Below are 19899 nucleotides of genomic sequence, written 5' to 3'. Positions count from 1 at the left end.
TTCCATTTTCCTCTCCTTACTCCTCTACTCTCGTTGCTTGGAAGAGAAATTACTTCCCCTGAATGTTGGGCTTGGTAGAGGAAAGAATAATTCAGTGACTGCCAAAGAATGCAACATTGCCTTCAAGGTCTTTCAGGAACACATCAGAGTACAAATTTAAAGACACACCAAGACTTTCAGAAAATGTGCAACCCTAAACACTGTAGATTAAAAGAAGCAATATGACCCCCATATGTCAAAAAAGGAAAAGGAAAACTTGCAGATGACGTATGTTTATCCACAGTCTGATAATGAAGGAAACAGATTATATACTCTACACTGAAATAACTGAGCTGGGGAGACAGGCCCAGAGTTGGAAAACTGACTCAGCAAAAAAACTGTGTTGAGGTCTGTGGATCTGTGCCAGAGACGGGAATCCAGTCATGCAAGGTTTTTGCTCTTCTACCAGAGAGGCAGAGTCAAAATGAGGGGGTGTGGTGATACTATGATTGCTCACAACTTCAAATCTGAATCTTCTACATGCTGGCCTGTTTGTCCCAGTAAAGATATGCTCTAACCAAACACATGATAGTCCTGTCAGTATCGTCTATACCCACCATTTAATACATAACCTTGCAGAACAGACTAAATGTACAAAATGCAGAAACTATACAACATTTCAAAATGCGAAACAGTTCATGAGAAAGACAAAAACTCATTATACACAATATGTGACTCACAAAAAGCCTGTATGTGGAATAAAAATAACTCTGCCTTGTTTGTTCAAGTTCAGTTTTACATGTCATTTGCCTCTCTTTTGAAACTTTGGATGCAAAGCAAAACAATGATTGACATCAGCAAAACGACGTAGGCAGGAACATAAAAAAAACAAATGTGCAGGACTATGCATGTAAGGGAGATCGGCCTGCCAGTAAAGGTGATAAGTCTATGTAATCTTTTCTCAGGAATGAATGCTTTTCCTGGCATTTCTGACTATTTGATGAACACACTCTGAGTAAGCGAAACCCTAATAAACAAAACTAGTTACAAATTGTTTTATCGCAATCGTGGTGATTTTCTTTTGGATTGTGCTAAAACTTTGGTGGAGGCAATAAAAATTCCTCTCTGCAGGAAAACCCCTGACGAGCACACAGGTGTTGACACACTTTTCTCTAACTAATTTCAGCCTAACTACACTAATAGTTGTGCGCCAAGAAACCAGCAAAAAGCAGAGAAGTAAAGCACAGCAAACTGACAAACTTAAACAATGTAAACATGTTTAAATATAAGCAGGTTTAACTTTTTAAAAATCTCATTCTGAGGAAGGAAATGCATCCATGTCATTTGTTAGCATACACACTACATGCCTCGGTAAGAAAGAGTGGATTAAACATGACTATGTTTAGAAGAAAGGGTACTCAACAGGCAGTGACTGGTTAGATGACACCAAGTAATGGCTTGAAGTGAATGTTTACTTTAAATACAAAGATTTCTATTAAAAATATGGGCACTGACAAGATTGGAGAAAAGACACACCTAGACTAAAGAATTTGCCAGATTCTGCCACCACACAGGATAATGGTTTGTACCTTTTCTATGTCAGAAACAGAAGCCAAGGAGTTCCCCTCCAGGACCTCTGGAGCTGTGAAGGCTCTTAAGTCCTGCTGGGTGACATACTCATCTGCGAATGAGATGTTGCCAGAGGGCATGAGCAGGAGGGACCAGGGAGAGATAATGAAGCCCATGGCTGAAGGGTCTAGAGGTGGAAACAGACAGTTTGACAATTAAAATGCAATCAAGAGTAAAAAGCAGAAAAACTAGTACAACATACTTGACTGTCTTTACTTAAATTCTTAGCCATTGCCACACATCCACACAAGCACAGTGTTAAAGTGAAAAACTGTCTTTTTAAGCTCAATACTAGCATCAAATTTTGTCTAAGCATTTAAAGCCTGGATTCAGGGCCTGTACACATATCCAACCACAGTGGATGTTTCTTGCTATGGCTTTGACGTTCATGGAAATTCAAGATGATTGAAGTAAACAAAAACACATGTTGCTTTCTTAGTCTGCAAGAAAATAACTGTTGGGGCATGGTTGCAGAAAGGAATGGCCACACAGCGTAATTCTCTTTTCCTAAAAAGCCACAGCCAGTGCTATGGTGGGAGAAGGTTTTAAAAATACACAAAGGAATGTTTGAGCAGCGCTGCAAAATTCTTTTCTTTGACTGATAGTTAACTTTGAGTGAAGCAGAGAGAGACAAACAGAGGAACTCGATTTGAGGCAAAGAATATCTGCTTTCAAAAGCTGGAATTTACTAAGTAAATATAAGTTTCCTGTTTAAAAACTCATGACCAAGATCTTACTCAAAAGTACACTGGTTTAGTAGTAGTTGTATCCCACGTAAAGTTTTTGCCCTGGATAAGCGAATGGTGCTCAACAGAAGTGCATGACTCAGCCTGAGCGAAATAGCAAAATAATAAAGTTTTAACACACTGCAGATACAAACAGAAATCATATCAGGATAACATCTATCAAGCTAATAGAAAACCAAAAACTCCAGAAAAATTAGCCAAGAATGCAACATGCCATCTGCAAATATATAAAAACTATATTTTTAGGGGCTGTTAAGCTAGGAATGAAAATTAAGCAACTGTTCCAGTTAGGAGCTGGTACCAAATTATCCAGTTCATCAGAATCGTATGCCTCCAAGCTAAACAATTCCATTTTAAATCACTGCTGGCATGTGTTTCAGACAGCTGAGCATTACCAAACAAGATTCATGGTAGCTTTTGCACAGATGTGTGTAAGCTTTTTTCCCCCCTTAATTCTCTCTTTCCATTTCAATACTGTGTTCAAACAAAAGTAATAAGAATTGCTTTCAGAGATGCACAGACTGAATTTTAACCATCAGTCCTGATTTTCTCCAAATCCAATGTTGTTTCTAAGAACTAAAACTGACAGCATGTACCCTCATTCATTACATTTTTCTTTATTGGAAAATTGAATTTATGTTCTTAATTCAATCAATGACTACTTAACCTTTTTCCTCCACAGCTGCCCCAGGTTAAAGGACCTTAAGTCACTCTCACTCAATTAAATCTCAAAATGAAGTGCTTTACATTAGTAATAACATTTTATGAACATTAACTTCATTATTTCCTACTTTGTCTAAAATTGGACAACAGAAGATTGGAAAAATACTGCCTGGTCTGATGAGTTTCAACTTCTGCAGCACCATTTGGATGGTAGGGTCAGAATTTGGCATAAATGAAATGAAAAGCATGAATTCATCCTGCCTTGTATCAATGGTTCAAATTGGTAGTGGTATAACGGTGTGGAGGATATTTTCTTGGCACACCTTGGCCCCCTTCATACCAACTGAGCATCATTTAAACACCACAGCCTGAGTATTACAGAATGGCTTTCAATGTCACCAGAACTCAATCCAAAAGAGCAACTTTGGGATGTGGCAGAACAGGAGATTCACATCACGGATGTGCAGCTGACAATTCTGCAGCAACTACGTGATGCTATCATGTCACTCTGGACCAAAATCTCTGAGGAACATATGCAGAAGGCACTCCTCTAATGTACAGATGGAACAATAAAGAGAAATTCCTACAACACATCAGAAACACTCACACACCACTTATTCAAATAAATCATTGTTATACAAACATAGTAACCACTACTATTTACACATGAAAGAAAAAAAAAAAAAACTGTACTTGTGGTGTTTGACCACGTTAGTACACTCAGTGTTGGAAAATCCTGACACTCCCTTTGACCACAAAGACAAAGACAAATCTGATACAAAAAGCAAACATTTAACACACTTCATCAAAAAAAAAAAGACCCCCCCCCCCTGTTTTAAATGTTTCTATTCATAAACAACCGCAACACCATGTAAGAGGACATCTAACACAAATGTCAAAGTTAAACAGTCACTAATATTAATCCATTTTGTCATAAACTGTCTTTACATAGCTTGTAACTATACAATAGCTAGCTCCAACATCTGCTAGCCAAATTTTAGCTTCTCTATGCAGTCTAAAATCATCTGTCTAAAAATGTCCTCAGTACAGCTACACAACTACACACTGGAAAAAAAAATGATATGGTGCATTAATAACAATGTTCTTCTATAACTAACTTTTTCCATCTGTAACAAATTTTTTCTATATATATTAACTACAATTTCAATGGTCATGACACAAAAAAAGTAAAAAGTATTTTTGACTTTGCCCAAGATGATTCCATCAACACTTCTGCTGCTGTGAAAGAAAAGAATTCAAATCAGGATTCACTGAGAACCACGTATTGTAATGTTTCTGATTACAAATAACTGCTGCATCAATGCCATGTCGAGACAAATTTTATCAAAAATATTCCAAGCATCAGCGTTTCATTCCTGTCCTTATTAATTTCAGACTTTTACCTCAGAAGACGCAATCACTAAAATACTGTACAAGAGTATTTGTGCACAGACTGCTTGCCGTTAAGGTCACACTGATAAGAGAGGATTCCCGCAGCATGCCAGGTCTGTCTGCAAATGAAACCAGTAAAGAAAACTTGAAGCTGAACTCAAGCTGGTTTATGAAGGCTGTGGGAATGCATACAGTTTGTGGTAGACACTTTAGTTGACACAATTCTGGCTTGTGTAGTCACATCTACTGCAATTATGTCCGAGAAAAGACACCACGCAAAGGTTTTGACAACACCAAGGGCACTGTGCTAGCTGCTGACTTATTTCCTCTGAGTCACATGCTGTTTAAAAATTTTTAAGTTGCAAACTTATCTGACTTCAAGGAAAACCAAAGACATTAAACAGGCACAAGTCAGTCACAAAGATTATTTAAACACAGTAGATACTGCACATTTAGCAATTCTACAAATGATATCATTCTGTGATGTAAAAAAAGGAACAAATAAATGACTGCACTGATTCAATGTTGTAATTTCACAGATAGAAACTAAAATTCTCACAATACAATTTGAGACTGGAATTTTGCATGATCTACTTATCAGAAGATTCCTATTTAACACTTTTATTTAAAAGAAGCCAATGCAGACAGATTTATTAATTCAGATGACGATGACAGAATAAGCAAACAAGCTCAAACTGTATTTGTGTGCATGTACAATAATTTTTAAGAAACATCTTTATACTCTTGATTCCATGCACTCCTACCTTTGTGAAAAAGTTCTTGAAGGCTCTCAGCACTCTGGCTGAGCACCGCCCAGACCTCCTCCTCCTGGAGAGGACCTCCTCGAACCTCTAAAGCTTCTGCTAGAGACACATGCATCTTCCCTGCAGAAATAGAGAAAGAAGAGCATCAAAGATCAGATTCATAAAAAAAGACCTTCTGAAATCCACAAATACATTTTTATACAGAAATCAAAATCACTGCCTTGAAATTTCATGCTTCCAACCACTCAAGCTGTACTTTATTTTCTGACATGGCTGGGAAGACTTCATTTACTATTTCGTTGTTCATCAAGATAACAAACAGAGGTTTCTCAGTTAGAAAAACTACAAACATCACCTACAAACAAACAATGCCTGACAATGCTGTCAAAGTGCTTTCAGAAGCATGCAAGTCATTTCATAAAACACTGAGTATTTTTAGGTCAAAGCTATGCAGGAATGCAAAACCAGAACAGGTCAGACAGGACCCGAAAGGAGCCTGCACAGATCTACAAGATGACCCATGTAGTTCAATTTCATACGTCCAAAATGGATTTAGCCTGCATTTTTTGAAATGCTGTCAAGTTCAGTGATACAAATTCTCAATCTGTTTTTTTTTTCCCCTGAAAATTAAGCCATAAAACAGATTGGTGTCAGCCTTCTATGCAAGGCTCTGGCAAGACAGTAGAGTTCTAATGATGAGCAGCCAGCAAATGACCATTTTATACAAATTACAATATTACGATTACTTCTCTGTAATATATGAGATGTCTTTATACGTATGTGTGTGCTTTTACAGCTGTGTGTCCTTTGCTAATTCACAATTGAGATACTACTTGGAGACCCATCAACCCTTTTCAGGTTAAGGGTGAGACAAGAGGGTCAAGAGAGCAATTCAGGTGAGGCTGGGGATAAAAGCAATAGAGGGGGGATGGGTACAGGGGCAAAAGTCGAAACTAGTTCTCAGTCCTAGCATTGGTTTGAATGTCTCACTATGGCACCTCCCTGCATATTCCTCAGAAGCATTTATCTCATTACGCCAATCCTGACTGGCTGATGGTCATTGTAATTATCATTCAATCAGTATTAGCATAATGAGATAAATGCTTCTGGAGAATATGCAGGGAGGTGCATCCCATAGTGAGACATTTCACTCACACTACTCTAAGAACCAGGGATATACACAAGTAAACTAAGGTTTATACACCAAAGTCTTTCAATATTTCAATACAAAAGCAATGGTACATCACAGTCTGGCAGATTTTAAGCTATTGTGTTTCCATACCTCAGTGGAAATGTGTGTCTGCCTATGTGAAGCTTAGGTTGGTTTTCACGCATGTAAAAATGACAAAGGTCAAATAAAGTGTGTACATACTCATATCTCACACCTTAGGCATGTCAAGTATGAATCTGTAGGTTTGTTTTCTCATGTCCTTGTGAGTATGCTTCTGTCTGTCCCTGTCACAACGAGCATGCCCACTCACATTGACTGGACTTTATAGGAGCATGTGAGAAAGAACTTAATCCCCCCCAACTTCCTCAAACACAAGTGAACACATGTAAAAATATACATGCAAAATTGGTTCACCCAATTTGATTTTAAATAAACACTTGGCTACTGTTGATATTTTTCTTTTCTGACATTTCCTGTTGCTAGATTCAAATCTTAAGGCTAATTCTCATAATTCTGAGTATAAGTCTATTGAATGTAGTTTGTGTACAGTTCCTGTGTGTTTGTGTTTTGTTTTTTCCCCTCTCTGTGTAAGGTTTGTAAGGTGTGCGTGTGTGTCTTGAGATGATTTCTGCACGGTATGCAGAGGTGGAATGTGCATTTTAGCAGTTCCTCTGGCTTTTTATAATCAGCCTGCTATTACATGCTAGCACAACTAAAGCATGAAAAGTACTTTGTTTATACACTGTTCCAAACACCAAGTACTAACTGCACTGTCCTGGCTGCTGTGTGTGTGTGTGTTTCTGTGTCTACGCTTGTGTGGAGAGACAGAGAGAGAAAATGATGCATACATCAGTTTGTACCAGCTTAAAAATACTACTAAAAAGGTCAGAGATCAGTTTTATCCATGCACTAACACTTAAATGAGATTCCCTGCAACACAAAATCAACTACAAAGCACATTTCAAATAAGCAACTAAAAATTATTAGCTGCAAGGACACATTTTAAGCACCGATTGTTTTCATTTGTGCTGCCGTTTATATTATGTGGATCACTTTGGTTTTATGTACTGCAGTGTGATTCTAACTTTTATGTCCTGCAGAAGAGGAGGCTGTTGGGAACCAGTTTCAACTTAAGACGGGTCAGTGAACTGTATTTAATGTTGCTTTTTATTTTTCCTGTACCATAAAACGAATCCGAAGTGTTTTACAAGAGCATTTGCAATGAGTTTTGAATATAATATAAGCCCTAAATTACTGTCATTTAAATACCTCTGGGTTTTTGCCTGCTTACTCAACTATTTAAATAATTTTTAGACCACTAATTTGAGCTCAGTTAACTTAAGATTGAAATTTGTCGTCATTTTCTGCATTTTTGAGACTCCCTAAAAAGATTTATGAAAACAAACCAACATACTGATACAAGATGACTTTTTATTTCATAAGCTGAAAATATCTTCTGGTCTCCAATTATGCATTTTCTGGCTGATAAATACATTACATGATTAATACATTATGAAAACATACTGAATAATTTACTGTTGATCACCTGTCGAGACTGGATCGAAAATCTATTGGGCAACCAATTTGCTTTTATCATACTTCCAGGATGCTCCACATGTGAACACAGAATAATTCTGGGTGATGGCAGGAGTTTACAGGTGGTTTTTTACACTTTACTCTCTACAGTCCCTGACAGAGGTTCTGTTGCTTATCCATGTTGTGGAAACAAAAGCTCATAACCTGACTTTAAATTCATCCATTGGTTTTAGAAATGACTCATATGAAAGCTGAAACCCTCCCAAATGAGGTTTAATTTACGAAAATAAATTTGCTTCACTGCAGAAATATTGAACACAGAAAGGTCAGGTTTTGGCAAGACAAAAGTTTTGTCGCCTTGTCATATAATGCACCCAATCCTAGTTTACAGCCTCACCTGTGCTCACTAATTGATCGGTTAATTAGTGGGTGTGTATAAAAAGGACCCCAGCACCCCAGACCTTCACTTGAACTGCAGCTTGACTTCTGACAACATGCGAAAAATCCACCCTGCGACCAAAGCATTGATTATCAAGAGGTTGAAGACCAGATCCACTGCAGAGGTGGCTGGCACCTTTAATGTGTCTCAGCGTCAAGTACAAAGAATTAAAAAAAGATTTGAAGAGACTGGAGATGTTTTTGACAAGCCCAGGTCTGGCAGACCCCGCAAGACAACTGCTCAGGAGGAACATTTGTTGGTTAGAAAATCCAAAGCCAGCCCCTTTTCCACTGCAGCAGAGCTCCACCAGGCCTGGTCACCTCAAGCCCCTGTGTCAACTAGAACAGTTAGTAGGATTCTGTCTCGAAATGGCCTCCATGGTCGAATCAGTGCCCAGAAGCCAGCACTAAACAAAAGGCAATTAAAAAACCGTGTGGCATTTGCCAAGGCCCACAGCCTGCTAAACGGATGGACGCTGGAAAAGTGGCACAAGGTGGATTTCTCCGATGAATCTTCAGTTGAATTACACCACAGCCGCCTCAAATACTGCAGGAGACTTACTGGAGCCCGTATGGATCCAAGATTCACCCAGAAAACAGTTAAGTTTGGTGGTGGAAAGATCATGGTCTGGGATTACATTCAGTATGGGGGTGTGCGAAACATTTGCAAGGTGGAAGGCAATATCAATAGCCTAAAATATCAAGAAGTATTAGCTACCTCTTACATTCCCAATCATAAAAGGGGTCAGATTTTGCAGCAGGATGGTGCTCCATCTCATACATCCATCTCTACATCAAAGTTCCTCAAGGCAAAGAAGATCAAGGTGCTCCAGGACTGGCCAGCCCAGTCACCAGACATGGACATCATTGAGCATGTTTGGGGTAGGATGAAAGAGGAAGCTTGGAAGACAAAACCAAAGAATCTTGATGAACTCTGGGAGGCATGTAAGACTGCATTCTTTGCTATTCCTGATGACTTCATCAATAAATTGTATGAATCATTGTCGAACCGCATGGATGTAGTCCTTCAAGCTCATGGAAGTCACACAAAATATTAAATATGGCTCTAATAGCACCACAACTTCATTCACCAATGTTATGAAACATATCTTTGTATTTGAAGTAAATTATTTGTTCGATTTACACGTTACTTTCTGTGGGCGACAACACTTTTGTCTTGCCAAAATCTGACCTTTCTGTGTTCATTAAATGATCACTATTTCTGCAGTGAAGCAAATTTATTTTCGTAAATTAAATCTCATTTGGGAGGGTTTCAGCTTTCATATGAGTCATTTCTAAAACCAATGGATGAGTTTAAAGTCAGGTTATGAGCTTTTGTTTCCACAACATGAATAAGCGACAGAACTTCTGTCAGGGACTGTATATGGCTTTATGTTTTTATAACCTCTAGTTTATAATTTGAGCATTATTTTGAAAAGGTGTGGTGGGCTTCAAATTTGTTATTTTCAACAGACTTCATTCAAGCACAAGACTTACTAAATGTTGAAATGCTTGATTTTTTTAGCCCACACACTATATTGTAACATACCAGTTGGTACAAGGTGCACAGTGTGCATTAGTGGTTGATAATACGGTTTTTCCTGAATGATCTAATTGCACTTGTGGGCACTCCTAAGCTCTTTTACGAAAGCCAAATGAAAATGACATAGTTTTGTTAATTAGGGCTTCTTAAACTCAGGCATAATGTGTATATTTTGTATATTTAAAAAAAACAAACAAGATTAACATAAAAAAGAGATTTTAAAAAAAAAAGATTGTCATAGTAAGAATACTGGATATTGTCACTGGATTAAAATAAATATATCACCTGCCAAGGAGTGCGTTCACCTTTTCCATTTTGCACTTCAGGTTAGAAACATCACTTAGCTGTTAATGAACTAGCTTGTTAGATTATGACAGTGACCTTAAACATTGACTACCAAATTGTAATCAGTTCAGCCTTGCAGCCAAGTGAAGTTTGCATCACATTTAAACATATTTTCCCAAAACTTTCAAGAGATATGACATGAACAAAATAGGGTGTACGGACATGGTATCATACTGGCAATCCATCCCTATCTGCCTACTGCTGACTGATGTCTGCCTGTTGGCAAAAATGATTGCATATATATATATGATGCCAGTGGCTGAGGCTTATCATGTCAATTTTCTAAATTTCCAAAATCCAGGAACTTCAAAAAGTTCATTTTTTAAAATTAGAATTTCCTGCCAAAGAAAATTCAACCAGTGTATCCATATAATACACAGACAATACATAAATAAATAGGCTGACCTATATTTTCCCATTACAATGTACAATAGCAACCTGCAACATAAGGTCAAACCAGAACATGAAACACAGAGCATCTTAAAATTACACTCTGTTCTAGTCAAAGCAATTTTTACCTTAGACTTTCAACTTCCCTGGCCAATTACTAAGTCAGTAATCAAATTTATTATTTCAAAGTTTAGTTTCGTTGAGAATTATAACCCTAACAAGTATAGTCCTGTTAGAAATGCACAGATTTGTTCTAACACACACCTAACACAACAAACAAAAAATATATTGACAATACAGTACAGTGTATTTAACCGATGAATTTATTTCTAAGAGGAGCTAATCAGCTTGTTGTCCTTGAGCAAACACACGTTTTCTAAAAAATCCTGACATCATACTCTATGTCAAAGAAAGTTAAATGTCACAAAACCAGAAAAGTAAAATGCTATTTTTGTTTTAATACTGTGCACATAAGTATTACTATAGACTTCTCCTGCCTGATTACATGTTGTAAAAACTATGGACCAAGTGCAAAAGCCTGGAAGTTTATATTACCATGTGGACAGCTTAACAAACTCACAGTTGGTGTAGAATTTATGTAGATATATAAAAGAGCATCACACCACAGTAGATCTACAGACCTTACACGTACTAAAACCTGCATACATGATTTACATTAAGTCACTTACAAAACACTGAGACACATGAGAAAATGGCACATGGAAGATCTTATCTGTTGTCTTTTTCTCTTTAAACTCCAGCTAATGTGCTGCACTGACAGCTCTATCTTCTAATCTTCCCAATCGAGTGATGGAATGATACTAAAGTACGCAAAACAGGAAGCTCCAGTTTTACAGACACTTTAATTTACGCTGAGCAGAAACTGTTAGCTCCCAGGATACACTTGAACATTCAAAGATAAACAACTTTATTTGTGTCTTTGTGTGTATGTGTGTCACATATAAATGCATCTGCTGTATGGATTGACACTGTACTTTCTCCGTTATATAAAAATGCCATGTCACCACTGGAGAGGTGAGGATTTAAAGATGCCAAACTCAGATAAGAAAAAAACAAGCAAAGCTTTTACACAGAAGCCACAACAGCATGATTACCACTTCCTCTGAAAGAAGGAATAACTTGCTTTAACTACTTAACAACAGACCTGTTTATACAAACTCCAGGCCTCTTAGCAGATAAAGAAGCAGATAAAGAACATTGGTCTTACTTCACACTGTGCTTGAATAAGAAGAATGTTACACAAATTCACCTCGTTTTGGTATCATTGTACAACCAGCCTTAAATATGTAGTGAATGGAACACTTCATGGAAAACTGCCTTGGTCATGTTACACAAAACTGAGAAACACACTAAACACAGCACAGACCATACAGTCACCAGCCACTTCATTTGGTACACCTGTTCATTATTGCCAATATCGTTTGCAATTCCATGCAAAGCATGTAGATGGTGTAAAAAAAAGAGAAAATAGCCAGTGAACAGCAGTTCTCTGGGAGAAAACTGCCTTGTTGATGTCAGAGATTGGAGGAGAATGGCCAGATTGCTGATAGGAAGACAAAAGAACTGAAATAACCACCTGATACAACCAAGGTAGGCAGAAAAGCAGTTAGGAACACGAAACTGAAGCTACAATTTACACGGGCTCACTAAAATTGGACAATGGAAGATTGGAAAAACCTTGCCTGGTGACTCTTGATTTCTATAATACTGAGATAGTATGGTCAGAATTTGGTATAAACAACATGAAAGCATGGATCCATCCTGCTTTGGTTCAGTCTGGTGGTGGTAGTGTAATGGTGTAAGTGACATTTTCTTGGCACACTTTGGGCCCTTTAGTACCAAATTAGCAAAGCCTTCCTGAGTATTGTTGCTGACCATATCCATCCCTTTATGACCAGTGTACCCATCTTCTGATGACTGCTTCCAGCCACATCGCATCAAGTCATAAAGCTCGAACAATCTCAGACTGGTTCTTTAACATGACAGTGAGTTGACTGTATTCAAATAACCTCCACAGTCACCAGATTTCAATCCAGTAGAGCACCTTGGGGATGTGGTGGAACGGGAGATTTGCATCTTGGATGTACAGCACAGCCAACAAATCTTTAGCAAGTGTGATGCTATCATGTCAATACTGTCAAAATGTCTGAGGAGTGTTTTCAGCACACTGGTGAATCTACGCCATGAAGAATTAAGGCAGGTCTGAAGAGGGGGAGGGGGGAGGGGGGGGGGGGGGGTGAGGGGTTCAACGTAGTACTAATCAGTGTGCCTAATGAAATGACCGTAAGTATATTTAGATTTGCTTGATCACAGCTTTTAGACACGATTTGCAATATGCAATATGATCATAAGTTCAGTCATATAGCAAAGTTTGCTCATGATCTAACGATCCAGAATGCTGAAAATTGTAGGGTCAAAAAATAATTAACTCCTGTAAAGTAAAAAACAAAGGCAGTGACATGCAACTAACACCAAAATATAGCTGAACCAATGGAGTATAACAGCACTGGGGTGCATCTACTGCAATGTAGTACTGTATCAGCACACAGAAAATTTGGGCTGGATGAGGTATGCACTCTACTGAGTGCCCTTCTAATTATGCTGTTTTACAACTTTAAAAAAGAAAGTAGACAAGCAAGCTTAAGTGTTGGCTGATGTTGACTTTCATTTTAAAAAATTATTTACAATCAGTGTTAATTAAATTAACGATGATAGTGAATCACTTCCAGGTATCAGCATCCTCATGACTTGGCAGCCATTCAGATTCACATTCAGCTATTCAAGACACAAAAGGGAGCTGAACAGCAACAATGTCCACACCTAATGTGTCATTTGAGATTTGACTGTATTACATGATAGTGCTGTACCAAGGTGCTGCCAACACCATGCACCTGTGTGTTTTCTTCCTTCCATTGGACCACACCTATGCCCTCATTTGGCTTGAAAATACTTTTTTTTTTAAAACTTTAAAGATACAAATCTCATATTTGGAAAAAAAAAAAAAAAAAAAATCACAAGAGCGAGATGAGAAGTAGCCAAATATTAATATTGACCATAATGACTGATGAAAAGATGACATTTACCAATGTCACTGGCTTATACTACATCAGTTTGAACTGGTTATATTTTCAAAGATAGTGTGAGAGTAATTATTTCCCCCTTTTCCACATCTTTGAGACCTTTGCCTAAAACTCTCATGATAACATAGGGACTGGCTATGTGTGAGGATATGAGAAATTAAGAAAGGTTTTACTGTCGCTCTTAAGTTAGTCAGAGAAACATCAAAGACCACCAGTCAGCCAGGAACCTTAAATATCTGCACCAAATTTTGAGCCAATTAATTTAATTGGATATATGAAAAATCTGATTTGCTCATAGCTCTATAAACATCTCTGGGGACCAAAGACAAGCCATTACCATCCCCTAAGATATCACAGAAAAAAGCAGTGCACCGGTGTTGTTATGTCTGGTACTATGAGCTTATCTGCTATAAACTGGGTCAGCAGCCTCCTTTAGTGCTGTATTTTATTTCTGAAAATAATATGTGAAACAGTGTCCCTTCCATGAATCATAACTTGAAGAAGAGTGTTAATGAGTAAGCAGGCTGAAATGTTTATGCAGGAATGCAGGTTAACCATTCTAGCCACTGGGAGGTGTGAAGTTTGAGGCAAAGTGGGATATGACCCATCTTGCTCATTACCCATGAGAATGGGGAGAGCGGGTGCTGTGAAGACTGATTGTTTTGTGGCCCTTGTTATTTCAACAGAGACCTACAGTGGAATGTTTTTTATCCGCACTCAGCCTGCTGTGCAGGCCGGCTCCTCTCTCATTGGACTATGGTCCTGCTCATTATTGAGGGCGCTTAGGAGGCAGCGGGCCAAAACAGCGAGAGCAGACAGCCTTCACCACTTCAGCGCCTCATTCTCTGTTTTTCAAACAGTGGGGATGTTTGTTCCCAGATATTTCTCTGTATTCCCATACCATAGCTAGAAAGAAAAACAAAAAACAAAAAAAACTAAACAAAGATTAGTCTGCTACTGTTCGTGTTTAAAAGCCTTGGCTACAGTCACATGGATTTTAAAGAAAAATAATCCTGGAAACGTGATAGTGTTTTTTTTCCCTTTCCTCCCACCTTCCTGTCTGTGTCACGGCTACCAACCCACAAAATGGATTTGAAAACAATCACCTGCAGCTAAATAACAGAAGTGCACATAATTCCAGTTTTTGCTGCTGTCTTTTGAAGCTCATCCCGCAGCAATAAACAAAAAGCCACCCCTTTAAAACTTTTATTTTATTCTAAATCATTTGAAAACAACACTAGCTGCACTCTGGAAGCAATGTGGCATAAAAGCACCAGATTCCACTTTTACTTCCAAAAGCACAACTCATGAGATATGAGAAGGAGTTTGTTCATATCCTCCAAACATCAGAGCTGTGGTCTCAGCTGGCAAACATATCTGGAACAGAAGCTGGTGAGAGGGGGTACTCTGCGCCAGCACTGAGGTGAAAATCTTCCTGAAGTTTTTTTTTGTGCCAGGAAAATTCAGCAACAAACTCTGAGTGAACCTCTATTCCCTGAATCTTACTGTACTGTGCAGCCTGCAAGCACATGATTCAAATTTAAAAACACACTGTGTGTGTTTTGAATTTGAAGAACGCCTTGACTGATGTAAGCAATGAGATTTTGTACACAGAAAACCAGGATGCATGCTACTGAAATGATAAAATGCAACTTTAAGCCAGATGGTTTAAAACCTCAATCTTTACTACTTGTTAAAGTAGCTGATATAGTGGTCCTTATTGCAAAAAACAAAACTGCAGTTGTATTCACAGCAGTGTCCTGCTCATGTTTGCTTATAAAAAAACTGAGTGGAGCAGGAGTGACTCAACTAAATAAAATGGGAAAACCCACTGGTGAGGTTTCATTATTTCTTCCTGACTTACAATTATTGGACATGCTTTTCCACATTACTTTTTAGTGACTAAACAGGAGTGCTGGCTATTACAGCACTGAGCCGCCTGGTACCTTCCAGGTATGTACTGATTCATCATCTCTGAACGTTGGTGTTTCCCCCCCTTTTTTTTGTTTTTGTTTTTAGCACGGCCAGGGTCTGAACCAGAAAAGAGAGCCTCGACTATTTTGTTGAATATCAGCCCAGCTCTGGACCAACAGCCCTCATTTCTCATTTTGGTCTCAACCTCATCCGCTCCATTTCTGTTAATCACAGGGTTGCTGTGAGTACCATGACATGCAGAGCATGGTTTTGCAAAAAACCTCACATCACCCCACCTCTTCCAAGCACACAGACACACACAGACACACAAACCCAACCCACTGTCTATTTTCCCCATTTTTTCCCCCTTTATCCTGATGATGCGCATCTCCATTACAGCCACTTTAAACCTGGTCAGCCAAACAGCCTCCACCTGATCCTTTTACAGTCTACATATTGACCTCTGACTTTAGGTTAACTTTACTACTTTTCTATGGTAATTAAGGGGGAGGGGGTCCAAGCTGCCTTCCCCCATAAAACGTTCAGTCTGTAGCAACAGTATCACCCTTTGGTAAGGTCTAGCAGGAGAGCGTAAGCTAAAATGTTATGTATACTGACCACTTTCTCAAAATTATACAAATGTGGTGTGTGGTGGTGCTTCCTCCCTCGCAAACTTAACAATACGGTGTGATTAGCCTAAAGATGCCCCATGTTCCAGGGGTTCTGGACTACGTTAACAAAACATAAGGTATAACTTTAAGGTCGAGAGACACAATAGTTAAATATCAACCAAGCAACCACCTAGTTGTCTTGTCAATGTTATTTTTAGTTTCGGGAGGGAGGGAGGGGGGGGGGGGGGGGGGGCAAACCTGCGTTTAAGGCTCCTAACGAGTCACTGATTCCCTCGGTTATCCTGGTTTGGCTAAAGTTAGCTAGGACACGATAAAGTTTGTTTACATCACTTTTTGAGTAGTTTATAAAAAGCTTACCGGCCAAGAAGAGCTACAAAATCAGCTGTGAGTTAAATGTTCGTACTCGGACGAGGTTATGAGTGCGCACACAAACGGCACCAGACGCCATCCCATCCACAAAGCAACATCTTGGATAAGTAGCTGTCGGCGAGGCAGGCAGGCAACAGGTTTACCTTTCCGAGGCGCGTTCACCTATTAAAATCCACCTCCACTGAAGCTACTGCTTTAGGAGCGGCCACAGCTACAAGTATATATATATAAAATTTAAAAAAAATTAACAAAAACTGTTCTTCTGAAACGCCTCAGAGGTTGCGCTTGTTGGCCACTAAAACAGTACTGGGCTCTCCACTAGAGAAGCCAAGTTACCATTACTGCGGAGGAGCGGAGTAACCCCTCCCTTCGCCTAGCGAGCGTGGGCTGGCTGGGAGTAACCGGACACCTTACTATGGTTGTCTATTGGCTCCCTGCGAGGGGACTGTCATTTAGCCGTTCCTATAGTAACATACAACTGGGAGCAAACTGTACAGCGTCCCCGAGTCATGGGTGCAGAATATGCATCCAAATCCGCAAGTTTTCCAAAAAATTAAAGATTGTGCACTGAGATACATTCAGTAGGTGTATATAAATAATGTATATATATTTTTTATTACTTTCAGATAACTTAGTTTGAAATGCACCACTTGCATAGGCTATATATAGTATGTGTGTAAATCTATTTGTGCATTTTAATAATTCAGAGGCTGCTCTTTAATTAGAGCGGGGACTGGAAGCTTTCTCAATCTTTGCAACATATGATGTTCCTAAACCCTGGGATCTTATGAAGGGCCTGGCATGACTTCTGTTTAAACAATACTAATATTAACCATTATCTCTGTATGCTGCCTAACATCAAAATGAGCCAACTAAGCAGTCAGGAAGCAATTCACTGCTGAGTACTTCCTTCCTATGGTACACTTCAAGTGGGCCCTTTTTGTGGTTTATTTTGCGCCATCTAGTGACTTTTAGTCCTCATTACATGCTGCTGTCGATAAATTATGGCTGGGGGTTATCTCTGCCTGCCTGTGCCTGTTAGTGCTAAAAGGCAGGATTACTATCACCAGCCTCTGGCTGGAGTGATAAGACTTGATTACTTGACACTGTTTTTCTCCTTAGGTTGAGACCAGTATTATTTATTTTCTTCAGTATTTCAAAAGCTGACGCCATTGCATGTAAATGCTTTCTCTGTTGGTGTATACCTATTCTTTTTCTGAATGCAATATAACAAATATTTCATGTATTCATTATGACATTCCAGTCTTACCTGTAGCAATAGAAATCATGAGGACATAAGCTCTTGTTATACCTTTACCAGTCTGTTAGTGAGGATCTCTTAATGCATCAGCTGCAGATCACCAAACAAATCAGCTCAATAACAGAGAAAAGAGTTTTAATAGGTACAAATATGTGTTACTCCTAAATAAAAAAAAAATTGGCAGAGCCAAATATAAGAATCATTGCTAGATCATTTTAATTTTTGTTTTGTTATAGTCCCAAGTAGGATGCTACAAGTGACATGGATGTGTGAATAAAATATTCATTGGCATTTTACAAATACTGAATGAAAATGAATAATGAGTTATCTGATCAAACAGCGACAGAATATTTGTAGAGATAAACAGCATCTTTGAATGGGCCACCAAAGAATGCATTACAGACCACCATTCTTGCCAAAAAAAATAAATAAAAAGATGAGAATAGAATGATAAGATTGCCTCTTTTTTCCCCCTTTACAGCATTTTTGAGGATGGCTGAAGGACATGAAACTAAATCATTTGGTAGTTGTAGCTTGTCCTTCAAAAAAAACATGTAATGTTTGGGGCAGTTGCATAAGTTTTTTTTTTTTTCACTTTTTGTACACCATTATGATTATGTCCTGTTGTGTGCTCATTGTCTCCTTTGACTTACTAGCCTTTAATCTCTCTACATTACCTGGGGCAGAGAGGCTCCATCAGGGGACAGAGTCTGGATAAGCAATTCCTCATAAAGCCTAACTAAGGAGTTCTGAATTTTCCTGCTATTTCTGTCAGTAGTGTCCTTAATACCTCCTCATTGGCGCTGGCCTGAGCCCTGAAGGCAATTTGCACTAAAACCTTAAAAGAGTGGATATGCCTGTCATGATAATCTTGAATGTGGGGCACCTGGAACTGTTGGCTGAAGGCATATGTTTGTGTGTGTGTGTGTGTGTGTGTGTGTGTGTGTGTGTGTGTGTGTGTGTGTGTGTGTGTGTGTGTGTGTGTGTGTGTTAGTGGGGTGGAGGGTGGGATGGTTTAGCCTTTGGTTCCAGCTGGAGAGCATTACAAACCTGGCCCTCCTTTGCCCTTACTTTGAAATTAGGTCCTTTATCTGTGTCAAGTTAAAATAAAAGCTTGGCAGTAAATTGTCACAGGCACTTCAGAAGTAAATGCATGCAGACTGATGTTTGTAGCTCTGGTTGTCGTGCATGCACGTAAATCCCCATATTGTCCTGAGCATTGTATAACCTATATTTTCAAGTCCCTTTGCTTCTGTACTTGACAGTGATGAATTCTCACAGACTGAAATTCACTCAGAGGCATCACAGCAGATTACACTGCCCACATGTTCCACTAGTTTATGATTATACTAAGTTAATTCAGTGGACGACTGGGAACAAAACAAAATAGCAACCACTGGCTGCAGGTGCATTTATCAGTTCATATAATTTGACTAATTATAACAAAAGGTTATTTTGTTTGTTTGTTTGTTTGTTTTTTGCTTGATTGTTTGTTTTGTTGTGTTTTTTTGTTAGAAAAAATATTTTGTCATTTACTAACAAAATGAGCAACTAGCTAGGGGAAGAAGGAAAGGATTTAGGAAGGCAAACCAGTGTCAGAGTGAGACTATTTTTGCAGGGTTGGTCAGGCTGAGACTATTACGCTGATGTGGCACAGAAACGGATTATCTCCTTATCTACTATTTTTTTTGTTTATTTCATGACAAATCTCAGAGAGGCCAAACAGTAAATGTTTTGGTCCCTCTACCATTTAATTTGCTTATGCAGGTTTCCATGTAGAAGTATAGCATGAGGACTAAAGTGCCAATCAAGCTTATAAAATAGTTACTCTTTCAGTGGCTGCATTGTTAAAATGTGCTTTGTGTGGGAAGAACAGCCACAGAGAAATAATTTTGTAAAACTATTCCTCTAAAAATATAATACTTTCCTGAATGTAACTGTAGTTCTTTGCACAGGAAATTAGAATATATTATGTAGAGTATATTTGGTCATAGGCAGCATGGTGGTGTGGTGGTTAATACTATTG

The 19899-nt window shown here is 38.6% G+C and overlaps 1 protein-coding gene across 3 annotated transcripts in view; it reads right to left on the bottom strand.

Annotated features, from left to right (window-relative positions):
* The window catches only part of ptpn13 (protein tyrosine phosphatase non-receptor type 13), a 47137-nt gene extending 30162 nt beyond the window's left edge, over nt 1-16975 (bottom strand). For 2 of the 3 annotated variants that reach the window (XM_030742328.1, XM_030742331.1), the window contains exons 1-3: nt 16601-16975; nt 5174-5293; nt 1569-1735 (exon numbers count right to left, since the gene is read on the bottom strand). In XM_030742328.1, the coding sequence (XP_030598188.1) occupies nt 1569-1735; nt 5174-5288 (282 nt within the window). In that variant the 5' untranslated portion in view covers nt 5289-5293; nt 16601-16975. The remainder of the gene's footprint in view (nt 1-1568; nt 1736-5173; nt 5294-16600) is intronic. The other variant, XM_030742332.1, reaches the window with a different exon arrangement.
* Nucleotides 16976-19899: the final 2924 nt, after the last annotated feature.

The sequence above is a fragment of the Archocentrus centrarchus genome, chromosome 12, assembly GCF_007364275.1.
Source record: "Archocentrus centrarchus isolate MPI-CPG fArcCen1 chromosome 12, fArcCen1, whole genome shotgun sequence".
NCBI classification, from domain to species: domain Eukaryota; kingdom Metazoa; phylum Chordata; class Actinopteri; order Cichliformes; family Cichlidae; genus Archocentrus; species Archocentrus centrarchus.
Note: the sequence above shows the minus strand (reverse complement) of the source record. Positions and strands in the feature narration are given on the sequence as shown.